At 39.0% G+C, this 18,276-nt stretch overlaps 1 protein-coding gene across 1 annotated transcript in view; it reads right to left on the bottom strand.

Moving 5' to 3' along the window:
• Positions 1-18,276, bottom strand: part of Lrp1b (LDL receptor related protein 1B) — a 2,166,816-nt gene that overhangs the window by 400,715 nt on the left and 1,747,825 nt on the right. The window contains exons 42-43 of the mRNA XM_008825194.2: positions 17,459-17,648; positions 13,587-13,791 (exon numbers count right to left, since the gene is read on the bottom strand). Of these exons, the coding sequence (XP_008823416.1) occupies positions 13,587-13,791; positions 17,459-17,648 (395 nt within the window). The remainder of the gene's footprint in view (positions 1-13,586; positions 13,792-17,458; positions 17,649-18,276) is intronic.

Raw genomic sequence — 18,276 nt, 5'->3', positions numbered from 1 at the left:
TACAGACAAATATCCCAGACATCATACAAGCTTATTTTGCATCAGTCAGAGACTATTACCAAGTACCACAACTGGTCACATATGGACATTGTCTATGAATTGCCCAGGCCTATGTGACACATCTACAATGCCACCTCTACACCTAAGGCTCATGGAACACAGAACAGAGATAAAGAAGAGGACACTAATGAATCTCTCAGTTCTCAATAATGAAGCTCCCTCATGCAGCAGAGGGCCGGGAACACACAAGGTCACAAATAACTAAAGCATAGAGATCAAGAGTCTGCTGAATGATGTTCCTTGGACAGGATCCCTTTATTAAACTTCACCCACCCAAGGCTCAGGGATCATCTCAGAAAAGGCAGAAGAAAGATTGTAAGAGCTGGGGAAGAGGTACATAAGCACATGGAAATAGAGTCCTACAAGCTCCTGGGAACCTGCTCATATGATTCTTTGGCAATGGTGTCAGCATACACAAGTCCCATGCAAACTCAGGCAGAAAATAATTCAGCATAGAGTTGGAAAAATGAACAGCAGACCTCAATCTTTTCTGAATGAATGTTAACAATTGATTGCTGCTAGATGAAGAGCTGATTTTTCTAAAACAAAGGATTCTAGATAAGCTGTTTAAACAGCTTAGTGGACAGACTTGCACTGGGGAGCGGCTGGTGACACTGAAAATCCAGTGGACCTTAACAGGCATGGCAGAGTATATGGGCTCCAGTGTGGGGGAGGGGCTATGGGAGGGTGCTAGTGGAGATGGAGGTATGAAGATGATGATTGAGATTGTTTGAGCTGTTCTGTATGAAATACACAAAAATTCAATTAAAAATTGTAAATTATAATTTTTATTTTATGTGTGTCAGTATAGTGCCTGCATGTGTGTAAGTGTGCCTTCAGATGTCAGAAGGCATCGGAGGCCCTGGAAATAGAATTACTGTTAGGTGTTATATGCCATGTGGGTGCTAGGAATCAAACCCAGGACCTCTGCAAGAGCAGGCAGTACTCTTAACCACGGAGCCACCTTTCCAAGCCCTCGCCAAATTCTTAATATACAGTTAGCAGTGTATTGCCAGTATGTTGTTTTCTTTAACAATCCAAAAGATACACTCTTGAAAACAAGCTAGAAGGGATGATTCTCCTGAAACAAACATGACCATGACTTTCTTGGCTCACACACCTTTTAAAAAAATCATTGGTTTAATCCTGGTACTTGTACTTAAACTCTGTATTTTAATATTGTAAATTTGTGTCTTCTAGGATATATAACAACTTCAAACAAAACTCCCTATGACCCAGGGAATCAAGCCAACTCCTAGACTGGAAATCCAAAGTGTCCTCTTCAAACCACAGATAAAATAGTGAGAGAGTTTAGCGGTCCTTCTTGGGCTTTGACTACCCATCATTAGAAGGGAAGTGGTTATAGAACATAACTGATCATCACCCTTCTCTGCCTCCCAAAACATTTGGGACCACAACTCTCAGGGGAGAATTGAGGTAGGAAAATGTAAAGGAAGATATTCCAGAGACTGACTTAGGAAAGGCAACAGGGAAAGACCGGCAGCCCCGAGTCTACTTAAGATTCACCCAGTCAAGAAAGCACTCTCAGAAGCGCATGCATCATAGGACCCTGGGAGAGGGGACTATCTGATGACTCAAGGGCAGCTCACCTCAGCTCCTCTCTTGTCCTTTTGGAGCAAGGTCAAAGAGGAGGCAGGGCATACTACAGGCCCCTCTGTATTTACTCCTTAATAAACTATTTCATGTAACTATCCATGTATCTCTCTACAATTCATTATAAAGAAGCACAAGAACTTGGAAACTTGAGCATCTATCTCCAGACTTACATCATCTACACTATGACACTCTGAGGGCCAGGGACATAGTTTAGTGATAGAGTGTATAGCAATGAAAATGAGAAAAGTAAATTATGCTTAAAAACTCTATTATTACAAAGGTACACTGGGTGTCATGATATAGGCCCGTAACCCAAGCTCTCAGGAGGCCGAGGCAGGAGTTTGCAAGTGTATGGCCAGCCTGAGCTATGTAGAGCCCTACCTTAAATGAATAGATTGAATAGAGATATACAGATTAGAAAGAGAAGATGGGAGAGAGCTAAATATAGTTCTCTTTCTAGAATTTTTATTGGACAATACGATTAAGCTCATAAGTAGAAATATTTAGTGCCATATAAAGACACATACCTTTTTTATCGATCTAATAATTAATACAATAGTTTTGCATTATAATCTCCTCTTCTCATTCAAAAAGAATTCATGTCACCCCCGTGTATTCATCTGGAAGACAGCATCTTTTCCTTTACAAAGATGTTTTAGAATGCAGTATTTCTGTTCAGAATGTACTCTGAGAACAAGTTTGAACTAAGAATGTCAGACAGAAGAAACATCAGCTCTTCCAGTTTCCAGGGCCATAAATATCCCTTTGCAAGTGGTTGTGTCACTCAGGTAGCAGACACCTCCAACAAATGATTAACACACAGAGGGTAACTGCTGAGGAAAGGCTATAATCACGCTGTCGTAGCCTCTGTCATGGTTAGTTATTGCTTGAGCTGTGTGACGACAGAAGTGACAGGTACAGCACAGAAATAAGGAGGGAGAAGGAAATTATTGTCCACTTTATTTTTTTTTTCTTTTTTGCTTTAGTAAGTAGATTACTTATGAACATTCTGCTCCTGAGAGTATTCTACACTATGTCACTAAATAAGGCTATATTGGTCACAGAATATTTGAATAAAATCACTAACCAAGCTATTGTTACGTTAAAATTAGAAAGCCTCAGCCAATTGTTACATTTTTTAGCAATACAAGTTTGATTTAAACTGTGGATGTATATTTTTATCTTGACCATAATCTGAGATAAAAATAAAATAATGAACCCTGAGTTCAGTAGAATAATCCTGTTAATAAGCTTGATAATGATCAGATAGCTGAAAAAGGAAAAAAAATGTTTGAAAGAGGGGCTGGAGAGATGGTTCAGCAGTTAAGAGCACTTACTCCTCCTCCAGAGAATCCAGGTTCAGTTCTCAGCACCCATGTAGTGATTATCAATGGACAGTAACTCCAGTTTCAGAGGAACCGACACCTTCTCCTGGCTCCTGTGGGCATTGTGTGCATGTGGTACACTTATATACATACAGGCAAAACATTAATGCACATAAAATAAAAATAAATAATGTCTTTAAAAAGTGTTTTAAAGAATGAATTCCCCTGGCCCATGGATAAGGAAAAGACTTTCTAATATGATTATGATAAAATAAGTAATTCATGAAGAGCATGTATTAGCCTTTTAAAAATCCCTCCAACATATCCAATGATAAAATGGTTTTTCAAAGAGAACAAAGCTTTACAATGCACATGAGTAGATGAAAGGCTTTAAGAACTACAGCAATGTGAAAATCTATCAGACTGTGTTTAAACCGATGCTTGGCAAATGTACTTGACTATGATTATATTTTAATGCCTGTGGATATTCAAAAGAAAACAAGCTTTGGTGGCGTACTTTGGACCAAAAAAAGGCATTTTGAAGCTTATGTTCTAAGAAAATTCACTTTTGAGTATAAAAACCTATTCTCTACGTTTCGAAGATCAGGTAAGTAAAAGTTCCATAGTATTGTTAAAACTATTCTTTTTAAAAAATTTTATGTTTATGCCAGGCATGGTGGCACATGCCTTTAATCCCAGCACTCGGGAGGCAGAGGCAGGTGGATCTCTGTGAGTTCAAGGCCAGACTGGTCTACATAATGAGTTCCGGGGCAGCTGGAGCTACAGGGAGACCCTGTTTCAAAAAGACAAAAAAAAATATGTTTATGAGTGTATTGCCTGCATGTGTATAAGTAGTTCTGTGTTGTGCAATGCCCGCAAAAGTTGGAAGAGGGTATTGGATCCCTTGGAACTGGAGTTATGGGTGGTTGTTAGTCATCATGTGGGTGCTGGGAATCGAACCTGGACCCTCTGCAAAAGCCACCAGTATTCTTAACTGCTGATCCACCTCTCTAGACCCCATCAAAACTATCTTACCAAGGTGATACATTTGTCTACTCTATTCACAATGGGACAATGCCTAAACTTCTAAAACCATCTCTACACTTTTATGTCATTTAACTTAAATATACATTGCTTCCTTTCTCTACAAATATATCCTGTTGAAATCTCTGATCTACAATGTCAAGCTTTTTCTATAATCTCCACTCCACTGGGGTGTTTCATGATATCACTACAGCTGCTTTCTACCATGACATATTTCATCCAAAGAAAGAATGTAAGTGTCCAGTGGGAATTTTCTTCTGTAAATGGGACTTCCCTGCCTTCTCTTTTGTATTGCATTATTTCAACATTTTTTACTTTTTAAGTTGCATGATACTTTGCATCTCAATTGAAATATTATGACATATTATTCCTTTGCTAGAATCTTTAAATTATTATAACTGTGGTTCTTGTTAGCCAGGGCCATGGCATTTTTTATTTCAATGTATATTTTTATTGTTTTTTTGTGCATTTCACACACAACATTTTAATTATCTTTATACCTCCTCCCCCATCTGCCCTCATCCCCTCCTCTGAATTTCATGCATACTGTCACATATGTTAAGGCCTATCAAGTAAAGTTAGTGTACCCAGATGTCCCGCAGTGCAAGTTCATCCACTGGAGTCTAGTCAGCCTATCCAGAATCACACCATTAAAGAAGACCAACTCTCCCTCACCCACCAGTGATCAGCTGCCTAACACATGATCAACCTTAGACCTTTAGCTAAGGTTGGGGTCTGATGCCCATTTCTCCAGTTCTATGCTGTTTTTTTTTTTTTTTTTTTTTTTGTCTGATAGAGTTTGCATGGGTCTTGTGCATGCTGACACCATTGCTATAAGTTCATATGAACAAGTTCTCAGAGGCCTGAAAGGCTCTATTTCCTTATGATTATAAACCAACCTTGGCTTTTACAGTCTTTCTGCCCCCCATCCGCCTTCCACAATGGTCCTTGAGACATAGGTGGGTGACGTTTAATATAGAAGTCCTTTTCAGACTCTCTCTACAGTATCTTATTCTCTCTAGTCCCTGCTCTGCTATGATCCATGAGACACATACCCAGAGAGGACATAGATCCTAGAGAATACCCTACCTCTGTCATATTCCTAGACAAATGCAATTTCTTACTGTATGCTAAAGAAGCATCCCTTATATTTAGAGAGAAGCATACAATTCACCACTTACCAAATAAGCTTATTTTTGCAACAGAGGGAGACTAGTACAGAGTTCTACAACTGGTCACACACAGAGTATAAGTATCTGAGAGATGCCCAGTACTAAGTGACACATGTACAAAGAAACTCTATACCTAAGGCTCAGGGCCATGTCATTTTGGAAAGCTTCTCCATTTTTGGTTAAACAGTGATAATTCCAACAAGTACAGTAATTTGGTTTCCGGTAGTAAAGTAACCTGTTTCTCTAGATTTCTTCCTTCCCTGTCCTATTGTCTCCCAGACAATATTGCCTCAGAGATGTTCACAGCTCATCTGACATTCTTTTACTCAATACTCTCTGATCACTTCTAGCAATAGCTAGTCACAGGCCAAAAGGAAAGCTTTCAACCCTCTTATCTCACTGTTTTTCCCTGTTGTTATCCCTAGTCTATAAGTAAACTAGAGCTCTTCTTTCAGTGGATGATTTCTTAGATTAAATCTATGTTGTTTTTGAATGGTTTCTTTCCTGGTCTACTGTTTATTTTCACTGATCTTACAATTCAGTGACCCATATGGGGAGCTGACTGTGAGCTGCCCAATAAGGGATACCTCTTCATTTTTATCTCCTCACCTTCCCCTCCTGACTGCCCATATCCACTACCTCCTTAGCAACTACAATAGGGACCATCTCTCCACCATACTAATTGTATCGATCACCAGCTCCTTCAACTTTGGATGAGTTTTGAGAGTTTTCCCTCCTCTGGAAGCTCTTCCTGTCTGACTATCCAACAGGTGGACCTTTCTGAAACTCTGGTGCCTGGGAAGGAGTTTCCCTTGGATTGTACTATGATTCCCTTCAAGAGGAATTGAGGAGATACCCATTTCCTCTTAGGGGACACACTGTTTTCAAGCAGAGCTTCTCAAGGAAAGAAGAGGCTCTTCCTTTTGGCCTGCTTTTACTTGGGTAAATTTCCTTTCTCATCCCTGCTCACAACCATGTCCTCCAATCCAAACACCATCTGGAGATTCCTTTAACATGTCTCCTCAATAATTTATCATCCCTGGGAATAAAAGGCATGACTAAGCCAAAATGTCTCCTGTTGTACTACACATGGTCTGGCTGCAGTGTTCCCTCAACGGCTGGAGGCTTGTTTGACTGCCAGATTCAAAGGTACCTGTAGCTCTTCTGCACCGTAATGCAGTATTTGAGCTTTCCTGTGTCTCCAGCCTTAGCCTTCTCTTTATACGTCCTGGTCAGCTTTTCAGGTTATGCCCTCCATGAAAATCCTCCCCACAAGTCTCCTAAACCTGGCTGCTCCTCTAATTTACCTTTGTGCTCAGACTTTGCTATCGCAGATGAGATCACAAGCCTTTTGCACATCCATATCCCCCTTTCTTAAAATGATTTTTACTGATTTTCTATTTGAAAATAGAAAAGCATTAAGGTTGTTTTGTGTCTGATTCCAGTGCTTACTGCAAACAATTTCAGTGTCTTACCCAGTCCTTTGACCTAAGCTGACATGGCATTTATGTCACCTTGCCCTTCCCCTCTCTCCCAGTAAAAGGGAACACACTCAGATGGCAGCTCAGACGCAGATATTCTTCATAACAAGGACCGGCGCTACGACCCAATAGGTGCTGTGATGTGTTCCAAGCACCAGTTCCCATCAGAATTACCAACCCAATTCAGATGACCTCCAAAACTGGGCTTCATGATTACTTGACTCATGGCAGGAATAGAAAAGGCTGCCTTATAGGCAGTCAGTTGTGAAAAAGATCAAAGCGATTACGCAGGGAGCCAGCAGAAATACAGCCTTACTATTCTCGTGCTTATCAGAAATCATGGCTAAATATACAAATCTTTCTCTAGAGAGTGATAGAGAGAGATTATATCTCCACCTTCATTTCATTTCTCAGTCAGCATCTGATTTTAGAAAAAAGCTTCAAAGATTAAGGACAGCCCTCAAACCCATTAAAAATACCTTATAAAATTAGCCTTCAAAGTCTTTTTTTCTTTAGACGGGGCATCCCTGTGGCCTCTGCTGGCCTGGAACTCACTGCATAGACCCTGTGGTTGGCCTCTGTCTCACAGAGATCTGCCTGACACTGCCTTCAGAGTGCTAGGACTAAAGGTGTTCTCGCTACTCCCAGCTTAACTTAGGTCTTTAATAACAAGACTTTAATAACAGGCCTTAATACTCAAAAACTCAGAGGAGATCAGGCTAAATGTCAAATGCTGTCAGCACCCCTACACCAGGAGTCGTGACAGGGTAGCTCATCCTCCATGTTCATCCCTTTCAGAGCCTGTTTTAAATGTGACCTAATGAGTCACTGGGCAAGAGTATGATCCAATATATCTCTCCCTGTGCCTTGTATGGGAAAAAAGGCCCAGGAACTCAGACTGTGCTGGGTCAGACACCAGTTCCCATATGACTGCTTCTTTCTCTCCCAAGTTCAATCACTGGGCTCCTCAGCCTTGGTGAGCCTCTTGGAATTGGCAACTGCCAACAATGACAAGCCTTAGGGATGGCTCCTTCCCTTAGCATTGCTCTCACTGACCCCAGGGTAAGGCTGTCAGCTGCTGTAGTCTGGTCTCATATGTGCATATGGGAGTGAAATTCAGTTTCACCAGAATTTTCTGGAACTCTACAGGTGTTTTTTCTCTGCTTTGGAAGCAGAAGGTATTTCTGCCCAAACTAAACAGACAGTTCCATTACTGTGCAATCTGTTTGGGTACTCCTTTGTACTTTCCTTCCTCTCATTCCTGGTTGTCCAACCCCTTTCCTGATTCATGACATTCAATAAAACTTCCACGTCTCTACTTTCTTGCCCTCACAAAGTCCCAGTGATGCAATTTACTTACTACTTTGTCTTCCAGGCTTGTCCCCTTATGGGGACTCTCTTTCTACTTTCCTACCATCTGTTTATCTTCCTGTCTGGGATACCTTTTCCTCCACTGTTGCTACCCATATACTCCTGTACTATTTAGTCTATAAGTTCCCTCAGCTTTTATGGGTCAGGATCAAAACCACTCACCTATGAGGGACTCAAGTAACTCAGCCTATAATTACGTGGCTACTCAAAGTCCACATTTTGTAGACTACTAACTTTCTTCACAACATCTTATTATGGCAGTCCAAAAGTCAGACAGCTCTACTGCCTAACCTCCAACTTACTCCTAACTAACCCAGTTGCCATTCCTTCCCATTCGATGGCTTCCAATCCATCCAACCTTCTATCTCATCTTCCTGCTTCCACTGCTCATTTCATAGATCGCATCTCAAAGATGCTGTCTTTACTATTTCCCCTAACCCTCCTTGTCAAGACCTTTTGACATTTTTCTGGATAGGCTCCTGATGTCCAAATGTCCACCCAGTCAATCTGGACATTCCTTCCCTAAGGATGGTGTGATAGGTGACATCTCTTGGACCAAGCCATTGCTCACACCTAACTCCCAAGATGGCTCCCAACTCTCTCTGCTAGCATATAGAATACCTCCTTCTTTGTAGCCCCTTATGGTGGTTTGAATGAGGTTGTCCCCCACAGGCTCAAGTATTTGAATGCTTCATCAGTTGGTGGAACTGTTTGTGGAAATCATTGGAACTTTTAGCAGGAATAGCCTTGCTTGAAGAAGCACATCCCTGGGAGTTGACTTCGAGACTTCACAGTCCTGCCCCACTTCCTGTTTCTGTTTCTGCTTTCTGCTTGTGCTTGAAGATGTGTGAGTTTAGCTCTCTGCTCCAGCCACCTCTGCTGCATTGCCTCCCACCATGGTGGACTCTTATTCTGCTGGAGCTGAAATCCAAATATATTCTGAAGTATAAATGCCTGGACTTAAAAGGGCCCTGAGCTAACTTCCAAAAGGCCCCTTACTGGATTAAGCAAACTTTCCTTAGGTAAACTTCAGTTTCCAACCCAGGAACTATGTAAAACTGCCATCCCAGAGACTGTGATATCTGGGAAAACAAATAACAGCCCCTATTGTCTCAAAATCACCAAACTGTGTCACTGGCACTAGTTCTACCCACCTCCCCACGTCACAATCCCCGAATCCTATAAGCAGCCTACCAACTGTGCCTGAAACAGTTGCCACCTTCATTGTTCTTAAGAGCAGTCTGTTCCTGAGGTCAGTCTCACCTTTCATTTTCATGTCACCCTGGTCAATCCTGATGTAACATTTTCGAACATATTCTTCTATTATTTGCCTTGGTCACAGCAGAAGAATAGTAGCTAAGACAACTAAGACAGACATTGGTACCAGAGAGTGAGCTGTTGCTGAGAAGAAACTGTTGTTTTTTGGAGGTACCTAGAAGACTTTGGAAGTTTGGATTAGAAAAGCAGTTTAATGCTGTAAGCAGAACTTAATATGCCATTTTAGTAGGTCCTGGACTGAAGAGGCCTGGGTCAAGATATTTCAGAGTGAGAAGGAAGCAAGGACTTACAGTGACTGGGCTAGAGGCCATTTCATGTGATATTGGGTCACATCCCACTCCTGTCTTAAGACCTTTCCTGTAGCTAAATTAAAAAGTAATGGTCTTATTTCTTTGTTGGAGGAAATTTTAAGATAGTCTGACATTGAAACTGTGGATTGGTTATTACCGATAAATGTTATGCTGGTGTATAATAAAAAAGAGCAGGTGAAGGAGATAGAACTATAAAATGCACAGTTTGGAGAGAAAAGGAACACTAGGAAGTTTAATGTTGCAGCCCAGGAATGTGCTGGAAGAGAGACTGTAATTAATATGGAGATTAGAGTCATTAAGAAGAAACCTCCTGCTCTGCATTCAAACAGCTGGGAAGGACTGCCTCCTGGCATCCTCAGGATAAATCACCTTCCTGCTAAGCTTCCAACTTGTGAAAGGAAAAGGCCCAAGAATTTTCGCTCCTAGAAAACACCTGTGTACAGAAGCTGATGCTAATGATACCAAAGGGAGACAAGGTTCATTCCAAGCTGGCAGCTGAACTCAGTGGCCTCTACATGATACTGGTTTTAGAGACATGAAAGATGGAAGAGTAAGGGCATCATTGATTCTTCCTCTGAGGTTTCAGAAAGCTGTTCAAGTGTGGCAGCATGCAGTCCTTGTGTTAAGAGATCCCTCACAGGCCAAGAGGCCCTGAAAGGTTATTTCATGAAGCTGTGGAGGTGAAGCCTGGGTTGCACTGGAGACTCCTGGATGTTGGAGATGCCAGAGCCTATTCCCCTGCCAAGGAGAGCTACTAGGGAGTGGAACTAGCTCAAGATCAAGAAGCATATGTGGCAAGTAGCAAAACTGGAGGGGCAGAGCCATTTAAGCCCGTTGAAACTAAAGTCCCAGACACTGGACATGAAACTTTAGGATTTTCCATTTGCACTGCTGGTTTTCAGTCTTGCTTTGGTCCTGTATATACTCATCATTTTACTCTTCCCGTCTTTTAGAGTAGAAATGTGTATTCAGTTCCTTTGTATATTAGAAATATATACTTTGTCTTTTCCATTTTACAGGTATTACAGTTAATAAGTTGCCTTAAGTCTCAAAAGAGACTTTGGACCGCTGAACAATTTAGAGACTGTTAAAGACTATGGGGATGTTTAAAGATAGACTAAATGTATTTTACATTATGATGTGACTGTGAGCCTATGGGGGCCAAGGCCTGTGATGTGATTGGGGGATTTGAATGAGAAGTGTCCTCCAAACCTTAACAACAACTATGCCTCTCCCCCAGCCAACTGGTTCAGTGTATATACCTTTGTGTTCCAATATCCAGAACATAGCACTCCCTCCCAATAAACAAATGGTAACTGTTAGACTTTTGTTTCAATTTCCTCTTCTGGCTCAAGTTCTTACCCTAACAGATGCCTCCTCTAGTCCCTCTACTGCAAGGTTTGGTGTCTCGTAGGCCCTAAGTCTCCTTCAGATAGCCTCCAAAACCAAACTGACAGGCTTGCAGGTGTCATTCCCCATAACTGTAGAACATCAGTCCTCATCATCATCCAGAAAGAGATCCCTTGTTTCCTTCTTCAGGAATATTGCTATTTCAGTCCAGAGTAGTCCTCCATGGCTAGTGTCATCACATAGCCAAGTAGGAAACCAGTCTTTATTTCCATCAACTGATGAAGGATGAAGAAAATGTGGTAAAAATGTCACTATGTAGTGACATATCCTATTTAGCTATAAAAAATAAAATCCTATCATTAGTAGGAACATAAAGGAATTGAGAGAACATTATGCTAAGTAAATAAACCAGGTAATTAAAGACAATTGCCACCTGATCACACTTATTTGTGAAGTCTAAACTAGCTAATTTTACAAGAGTGCAGAAGCTGAGGAAGGTGAAGATTGTAGCTTGGAGAAGGGTTGGTCAGTGGATACAAATGGCAGAATATATTCTATCATTCTAGTGTACACTGATGGGGCTATCATCGACAATATTATATTTACATTTAAAATAGTGAGAACAGAAGACTTTTAAATCTCCTTACCATAAACAGTCTGTGCTTGATGTACTAAATACTGAGATCACTGTACATGATATATGCTTACATAGGACATTAAAATGTGCCCTATAAATATGTCCAGTTGTTATTAAAGTATAGTTAATTTAACTGTTTTTAAATATGCAAACCCTAAGGCAATATGATGCAATAGATTTTGTATTTTTCCAACTTGTGGGCTCAACCAGAAATCATCCTGGTTTGCACATCAATGGGAAGTAGAAGGTTACAATCACAATTGGGCACATATTTAATATGACAGAACAAATTCTTTAAACTGTATTAGTGATATGTTTTCCTAGACTACCTTTTGTAGCTATATTTTTTATAAATAAGTATGAGAGAACAGAGTAAATAGATACAAATAGGAACTGAGATGAGAGAGAATTTGAGGAGATAACAAAAGCATGTGCTTCATTAGGACCATATTGATAATGATAACCTACCTGTATTACCTAAAGAGTTAACCACTAGGTTTATTCAGAATTTCTATGCTATATTCTAAGCTGTCTTGTGTTAAAGCTTCCCAATAATTCTGAAAGTTAGGTATGAGATTTGTGTATCAAATCTTTAACTCTATAATCCTTAAGTATTTTACCCAAGCCACAGGACCATTCATCTGAAAAGATACAGCAAGGACTTAGGGATATGATTACTTGATCAAGGCTACTGCTTTTTAGCACAAACTGAATCTCATCAAGACTGAGTCCATTATTTCAATGTCATTTAATCATTCAACTCTTCTAAGTGGCATGTGAAACAGCCTCTGAAGATGAGGTCCCTGGACCAGAAAGGGAGGCTACACATTCCTTCTTTCTTCAAGACAGTCATATAAGATGCCCTGTGTGTCTCCACGTGAACCAAACACTGTTCTTCACTCTGTTCAGTTGTGTGCCCTGCTATTTGGCTACTGGGAGGCTGAGGTGGAAGGATAACTTGAACCCAGGAGTTCTATGCTAACTTGAGCATCATAGCTCCATTCTGACTCAAGCAAAGCAAAATAAACTCTGCCTACATTGTGCTTTTTGTTAGAAATTCAGTGCTAAGTTACATTCTACTGGTTGAGTTGGTTTCCTGTTTCTGTAAATTAAACTTTATCAGACAGGTCTGTTTCTAATTTTTTCCACACAGATACTTTGTGAAGTTTCCAGGATTTACTATCTGGCCTTCAACAAAATATTTTCCTCCTACTTCAGACCTTCCTCGAGGCAGCAGAGAGTGAAGGACTATGATTTTGTGCTTCTTGCATTCACTGGGGTGGTGGGAGGAACAAGACTGTTTCCAGTATTGTAGTCATCCAGGTCTAACCCTCCAAATGACAAGATTTGAGAACCTCTAGTCCTGATACTTGCCCTAGGAGGGGCAGATGAGAACCCTGGATGCCATGATTAACTTCTGTGAGGTATGGCGTAATGACTCCTCCGCTAACACTCCACGTGGAGATGAGTGGAAAGACACAGAGACCTCATTGGGTAGAATGGGTCTGTTTGTGAGGGAACTCCCTTCTGCCTCTCTTCAGACCCTCAAGGTCACTTGGAGGATACACAGTGAACATTTCATTCTTTCCTAACTTTCCTCTATCCCAGTTCAACTAATTTCATTTCACATTAAAAAATTATGAATGCCAATGAAGAGCACAATAAATCACTCAGTTTCAGTTCAGTTAATAAGTAGGAAAAAATCCTTGTCTCTCGGGAATAAAATCACAAAGATTCTCTGTCTCTATGGCACCAAATGCATTTGGAAAAGGTTTTCAAAATATCCATAGACTGTGTGTGCTGAAGAGATTATTCAATTAAATTAGTTCATACAATTATCATTTTTGAAATTCTTGATAGACATATTTTAGGAAAGTGCAAAGCAGTATTTCTCAGAGTCACTGTATAGAGCTGTAATCTGGAAACACTTAATCACTTACATGTCTCTGGGATCCATCATATTCACACCTTTCAATTTTTCCCAAGCTGCCGTCTGAGAAATACAGCTTCTCGGCTCGGTGGTCGATGGTGAGTCCGTTTGGGGTAAGTATTTCTGTGCTGACTACCACGTGTGCATTCTTCCCAGTCAGGGTGGCCCTCATGATACTGGGATGATGTTCATTCCAGTTGGTCCAAAACATTAAACTAATTAAAGTCAAAATCATAAGAACAATTGACTATTTTCATTTAGAATGAAAATTAGTAGAAACACAATGCTGTAAAGTTATTTAATATTTTCTTCATAGTCCTGACACCATGAAATTGTAGTTATGAAAGGGAGATACAGATATTGTTTACAGAAATAGCTTCCAGATTTCCCTTAACAATCTGAGAATGACTAATGGAAACGCAAGTGTCCTATGCATTCCTTCAAGTATCAGTTTAATTAGGTTGAGCCAGTCTCATGTATAATGAAGGTTCATTTTAATCAGGAACAAATCAATCTTAAATTTTAAATGAACTCTATTTTTTATAATTACAGCTTAAAGCCTAACATTAATGTCACATTTCAGTACATCCCTTTTGATCCCTGTGGGCAAGCAGGCAATGGTTAAGCTATCTATATTTTTCTTATCAAAGATGAAAATCAAACTCCCCTACCCTCCTCTATAAATTTTGCCTTGGAAATGTCTACATTTCCATCTGCATAAGTTTTAGAGAAATAAAATTACCAAATTACCATATTTCTATAATTTATGTTTTTGTTTCCACTCGGTACAATTTAAAAAATATATCATGCTGTGCTTGGTGACACAAGCTTTTAATCCTAGCACTTGGGAGGTAGAGGCAGGTAGACTGCTGTAAGATTGAGGCCAGCCTAGTTTATGCAGTGAGATTCAAGTCAGCTGAGGCTACACAGTGACACTCTGCTTTAAAAACCAAAATAAAATAAAAATTTAAAAAGTAAATAAAAATAAATGACAACTTTTTTGGAATTCTGAGGTCTTTTAAATCCTTGACCACAATCTTGAACACTAATAGATGTTACAGAATGTTTTACATTAATGTCTATCAAACTATACTGGGAGGAAGTGCTAGCATCCCATGGAAGTCCTTAGAGGTCACCAGAAGTGTACAAAGACTCCAAGTTTTGTTTTCACTGAAACAGCTCTTCTTCTTCCTGTATCAATAGCACTCTTCCTAAGCGTTTAATTGAAAAAGGTTGTTACTGCATAGAAAGAAAGAGGGAAGTGGAGGCGAAGGAAGAGGAGAAGGCTAGTAGATTGGCTGCTTTAAATATAAAAAAATCCTTATAGTAAATAAGAAAAACTACTAAAATAATACTTTTATTAGTGACCAGGTTGCCTGCACACAATATATAATAGCTCAAAGTCAATTTAAGATTATAACAACCAAAAGTACTCAATATCTTTTGTGAGTATTTTTTGAAAACATTATTGGACAATATTAAAATTCACAACAGATATTTCTAGTCACTAATTTAAAAAATATGCCACATCCATCTCTGGTCTTTGTTAACACATGACATTTCATTTCCCTCAATTCTAAGGAATATAGACTTGTTCTGTTTATGAATGAAATAATTCACACAAAAAACCCACAAACTATCAACAGTACTAACAATACATTGATTTTTTAAAAGGAATATTTAGTTAATTAAAATAATAAAATCAATGCACATAATGTATGGTATTAAATTCATGATTTATCTGCAGTATTTTCCTGTAGAGTTAGTGTTAGGATTTTGGAGGTGGTGTTTTCCTTTCATTTTACTTCTCATGTAAAAGATGAGAAAACAGAGGACGGCCTGAGAGCTGGAGAAATCTAAGTTTAAAGGAATTACTACTATCTAAGTTTTGAAATAAAATAGTCTTTTATTTATAATTTATACTTTCACTTTAAAATATCTGTTGATCAATTAGCAAATAGTGTTTTGAAAGTATCATTGACAAATATGATGATAAAAGTGAGACAATTTTGTTTTAAATATTAATTACGATTGACTTTCCATGTAAAATACTTTGGTGTGCTTAATTCAAAAATACAGCTTGCTAAACTCAAGAAGAAAGTAAATTTCAGCCTATTTGATAGATAATTTTACCAAGATGAAGCAGTCCTTGTTCATACTAATAGCAAATAGCAGCATGCGTGATGTACCCGTTATTATTTTAATTTATCTATAAACCTTTCACTGGTTCCTTTCACTTTTTCTGTAGGTCATTTGTGACTGTGCTGAGATTCCTCTCGTGAATGGTGGAGCTGTAGGTCACTGACATAAAATATGAGCTCTGTGGTGGCAGTGCAGTGGTATGAGTAGGATCTGCCGAGCATCAGAAAGCTGGTGCCTGGTGCCCCTCTGCACCATCCCCCTAGCCATAGGATGGGTCATTACATCTTCCAGACATCAGAATTTTCATTGTCAGAGAGTGCTCAGTTAATTGAATTAGGTGTCACCTGTTCAGCTCTATGAGAGCCAATACCTTTCACACTATGGTAGTTTGAATGAGAAATTTTTCCCACAGGCTCAGGTGTTTCAACATGTCCCTAGTTTGTGGTGCTGTTTGGGGGAGGTTATGGGACATTTAGGAGGTGTAGCCTTGCTGCAGTAAGCACGTCACCAAGGCTGGCTTTGAGAGTTCATAGTCTTGCACCCCCCCTTCCAGCTCCCTCTCTGTTCTGTTTAGCAGTTCAAGATATGAGTTCTCAGCTTCCTGTTCCTGCTGCAGTGTCTCCCCTCCATGATGGGCTCTGATCCCTCTGGAACTATAAATCCAAATAAATTTTTTCTTCTGTAAGTTATCATTGGTCATGGTGTTTTGTCATAGCAACAGAAAAGTAACTAGTACACACTGAGAAATTTATGTGATCCTTCCTTCAGAGGAAGGTTTGGAGTCTGTGATCATCTGTAATGACTTTTTATGGTTTTAAGGTACACGTGAAACGAGCTTCTGATTCTGCTCACGTGAGACTAGATTGGTCTGTATTTGCTCATTTATTTAGGGTTTATACTGAGTATAATATTGTATAACTGTATTAATTCAACTGCAAACCTAAAAATTTACAGCCAATTTTAAAGAGATGCATCTTAGCTCTGAAAATTGTTATTGACTATGTCAATGCTGTTGTAATGAAATGCTTCTTCTAATTATGTGGTTATTAAATAAACAATTTAAAAAAAGAACAACACATGATTTTTACCTTAACAATCTTACCATATGAGAGTGAAACACAGTGTATGCATTTCTACCTAACCGTGCTTTGTGCTTCAGTCTTCTATGTAAAGGCTTCCTTTAAGATAGCTGTCATCTCTGCCATTTTTTTTCTTATTTGCTTTATTTTTATTTACTCAGAATCATGCCTGACATATTCCTTTGTTTAATTATGTCACTATTTATATGCCTGGACAATATATCAGCAAATAGATGCAGTAGAAAAAATAACTACACCCAAAAATCATTTTATTTTTGTTTGTTTACTTTGTATTTCATTTGTCTAGAAGCCCAGTTATTAAGATTCACTGATAACAATGAAAGGGCAGCCATTTTTAGGCATCTATATATGTATAGTTCCTTTCCAAATTTACAAAGCAATGTTCTTTTCTCACCATAAAATTGTCTCTATTTTCACTTTCATCATTCACCCACTTTTGTAATAAAAACTCTCGTAGAGATGACATCTGACATTTAGGTAAACTGTTCACATTACAGCATTCTCATTAAAGATAACAAGATTTATGAATAATGAGGAAGGAACTGAGGAAACAGCTATTTTAAAGCTAATCCTTTTTAAAATTAATATAACTTTCATATTCTTCTGACTGTGGTACAGAAATAATAATAAGGCTTCTTACTTTTGGCATTCATCCAAGGCTAACACATGAGGGTGGTCATCCTCAGACATGGTGATGACTGCTTCTCTGTCAAACGCTCCAGGCTTAGTCTGGTCCACTGTGTGCCTGGTGATGGATGATGTAGTGGAGCTGGTCCAGTATAGAGTATCCCAGGCTCTGTGGTAGGCAAGTCCCTCAACTGAACCAACATCTAATGGAGGAAAATCAGACAATAAATGCATATTTTATATAAAAATTGTTTCTGATAGAAACATCACTGAAGATAAATACCAGCAGTCTAATTTTATTAATCTTTTCACCACAAACTCTGCAAACTAAAAAGAAAAATGCAATATAAGTATTATCTTATGACATACTAAAATATAACTGAAGGAATGACTATAGATAGATGGATGGATAGATATATAAATAGATAGATAAGCATACATATACATGCCATGAGAGCAGTCATTGTGAAAGAAAGCATTAAATAATCTTTTCACCAAATGTGAAAAACAGAAATATTTACCTTTCATGCAGGAAAATATGATAGTCTCTATTTAGAATCTTAATAATTAATTAAAAAGTATGTGCAATATAATGATTAAAAATATATTGATGCTACAGATCTGGTGATATCATGCAAAACCAAACATAGCAAAGTGATAGCAACATCAGAAAGGCAAATTCAGCTCCCTGCCTGCAACTGTCAGTGATGGGAGACATTGTTTTAATGAGCTAACATGGCAAGGTGTTTGAGTCTCTTCTGCTACGGTGATAAACAAGCAAAAAGAAATGAATTGCCAGCTAAAGCGTTTTTTAAATGTTGTCAGACATTA

This window comes from Nannospalax galili, unplaced genomic scaffold, assembly GCF_000622305.1.
Source record: "Nannospalax galili isolate Female #2095 unplaced genomic scaffold, S.galili_v1.0 scaffold87, whole genome shotgun sequence".
Classification (NCBI taxonomy): domain Eukaryota; kingdom Metazoa; phylum Chordata; class Mammalia; order Rodentia; family Spalacidae; genus Nannospalax; species Nannospalax galili.
Note: the sequence above shows the minus strand (reverse complement) of the source record. Positions and strands in the feature narration are given on the sequence as shown.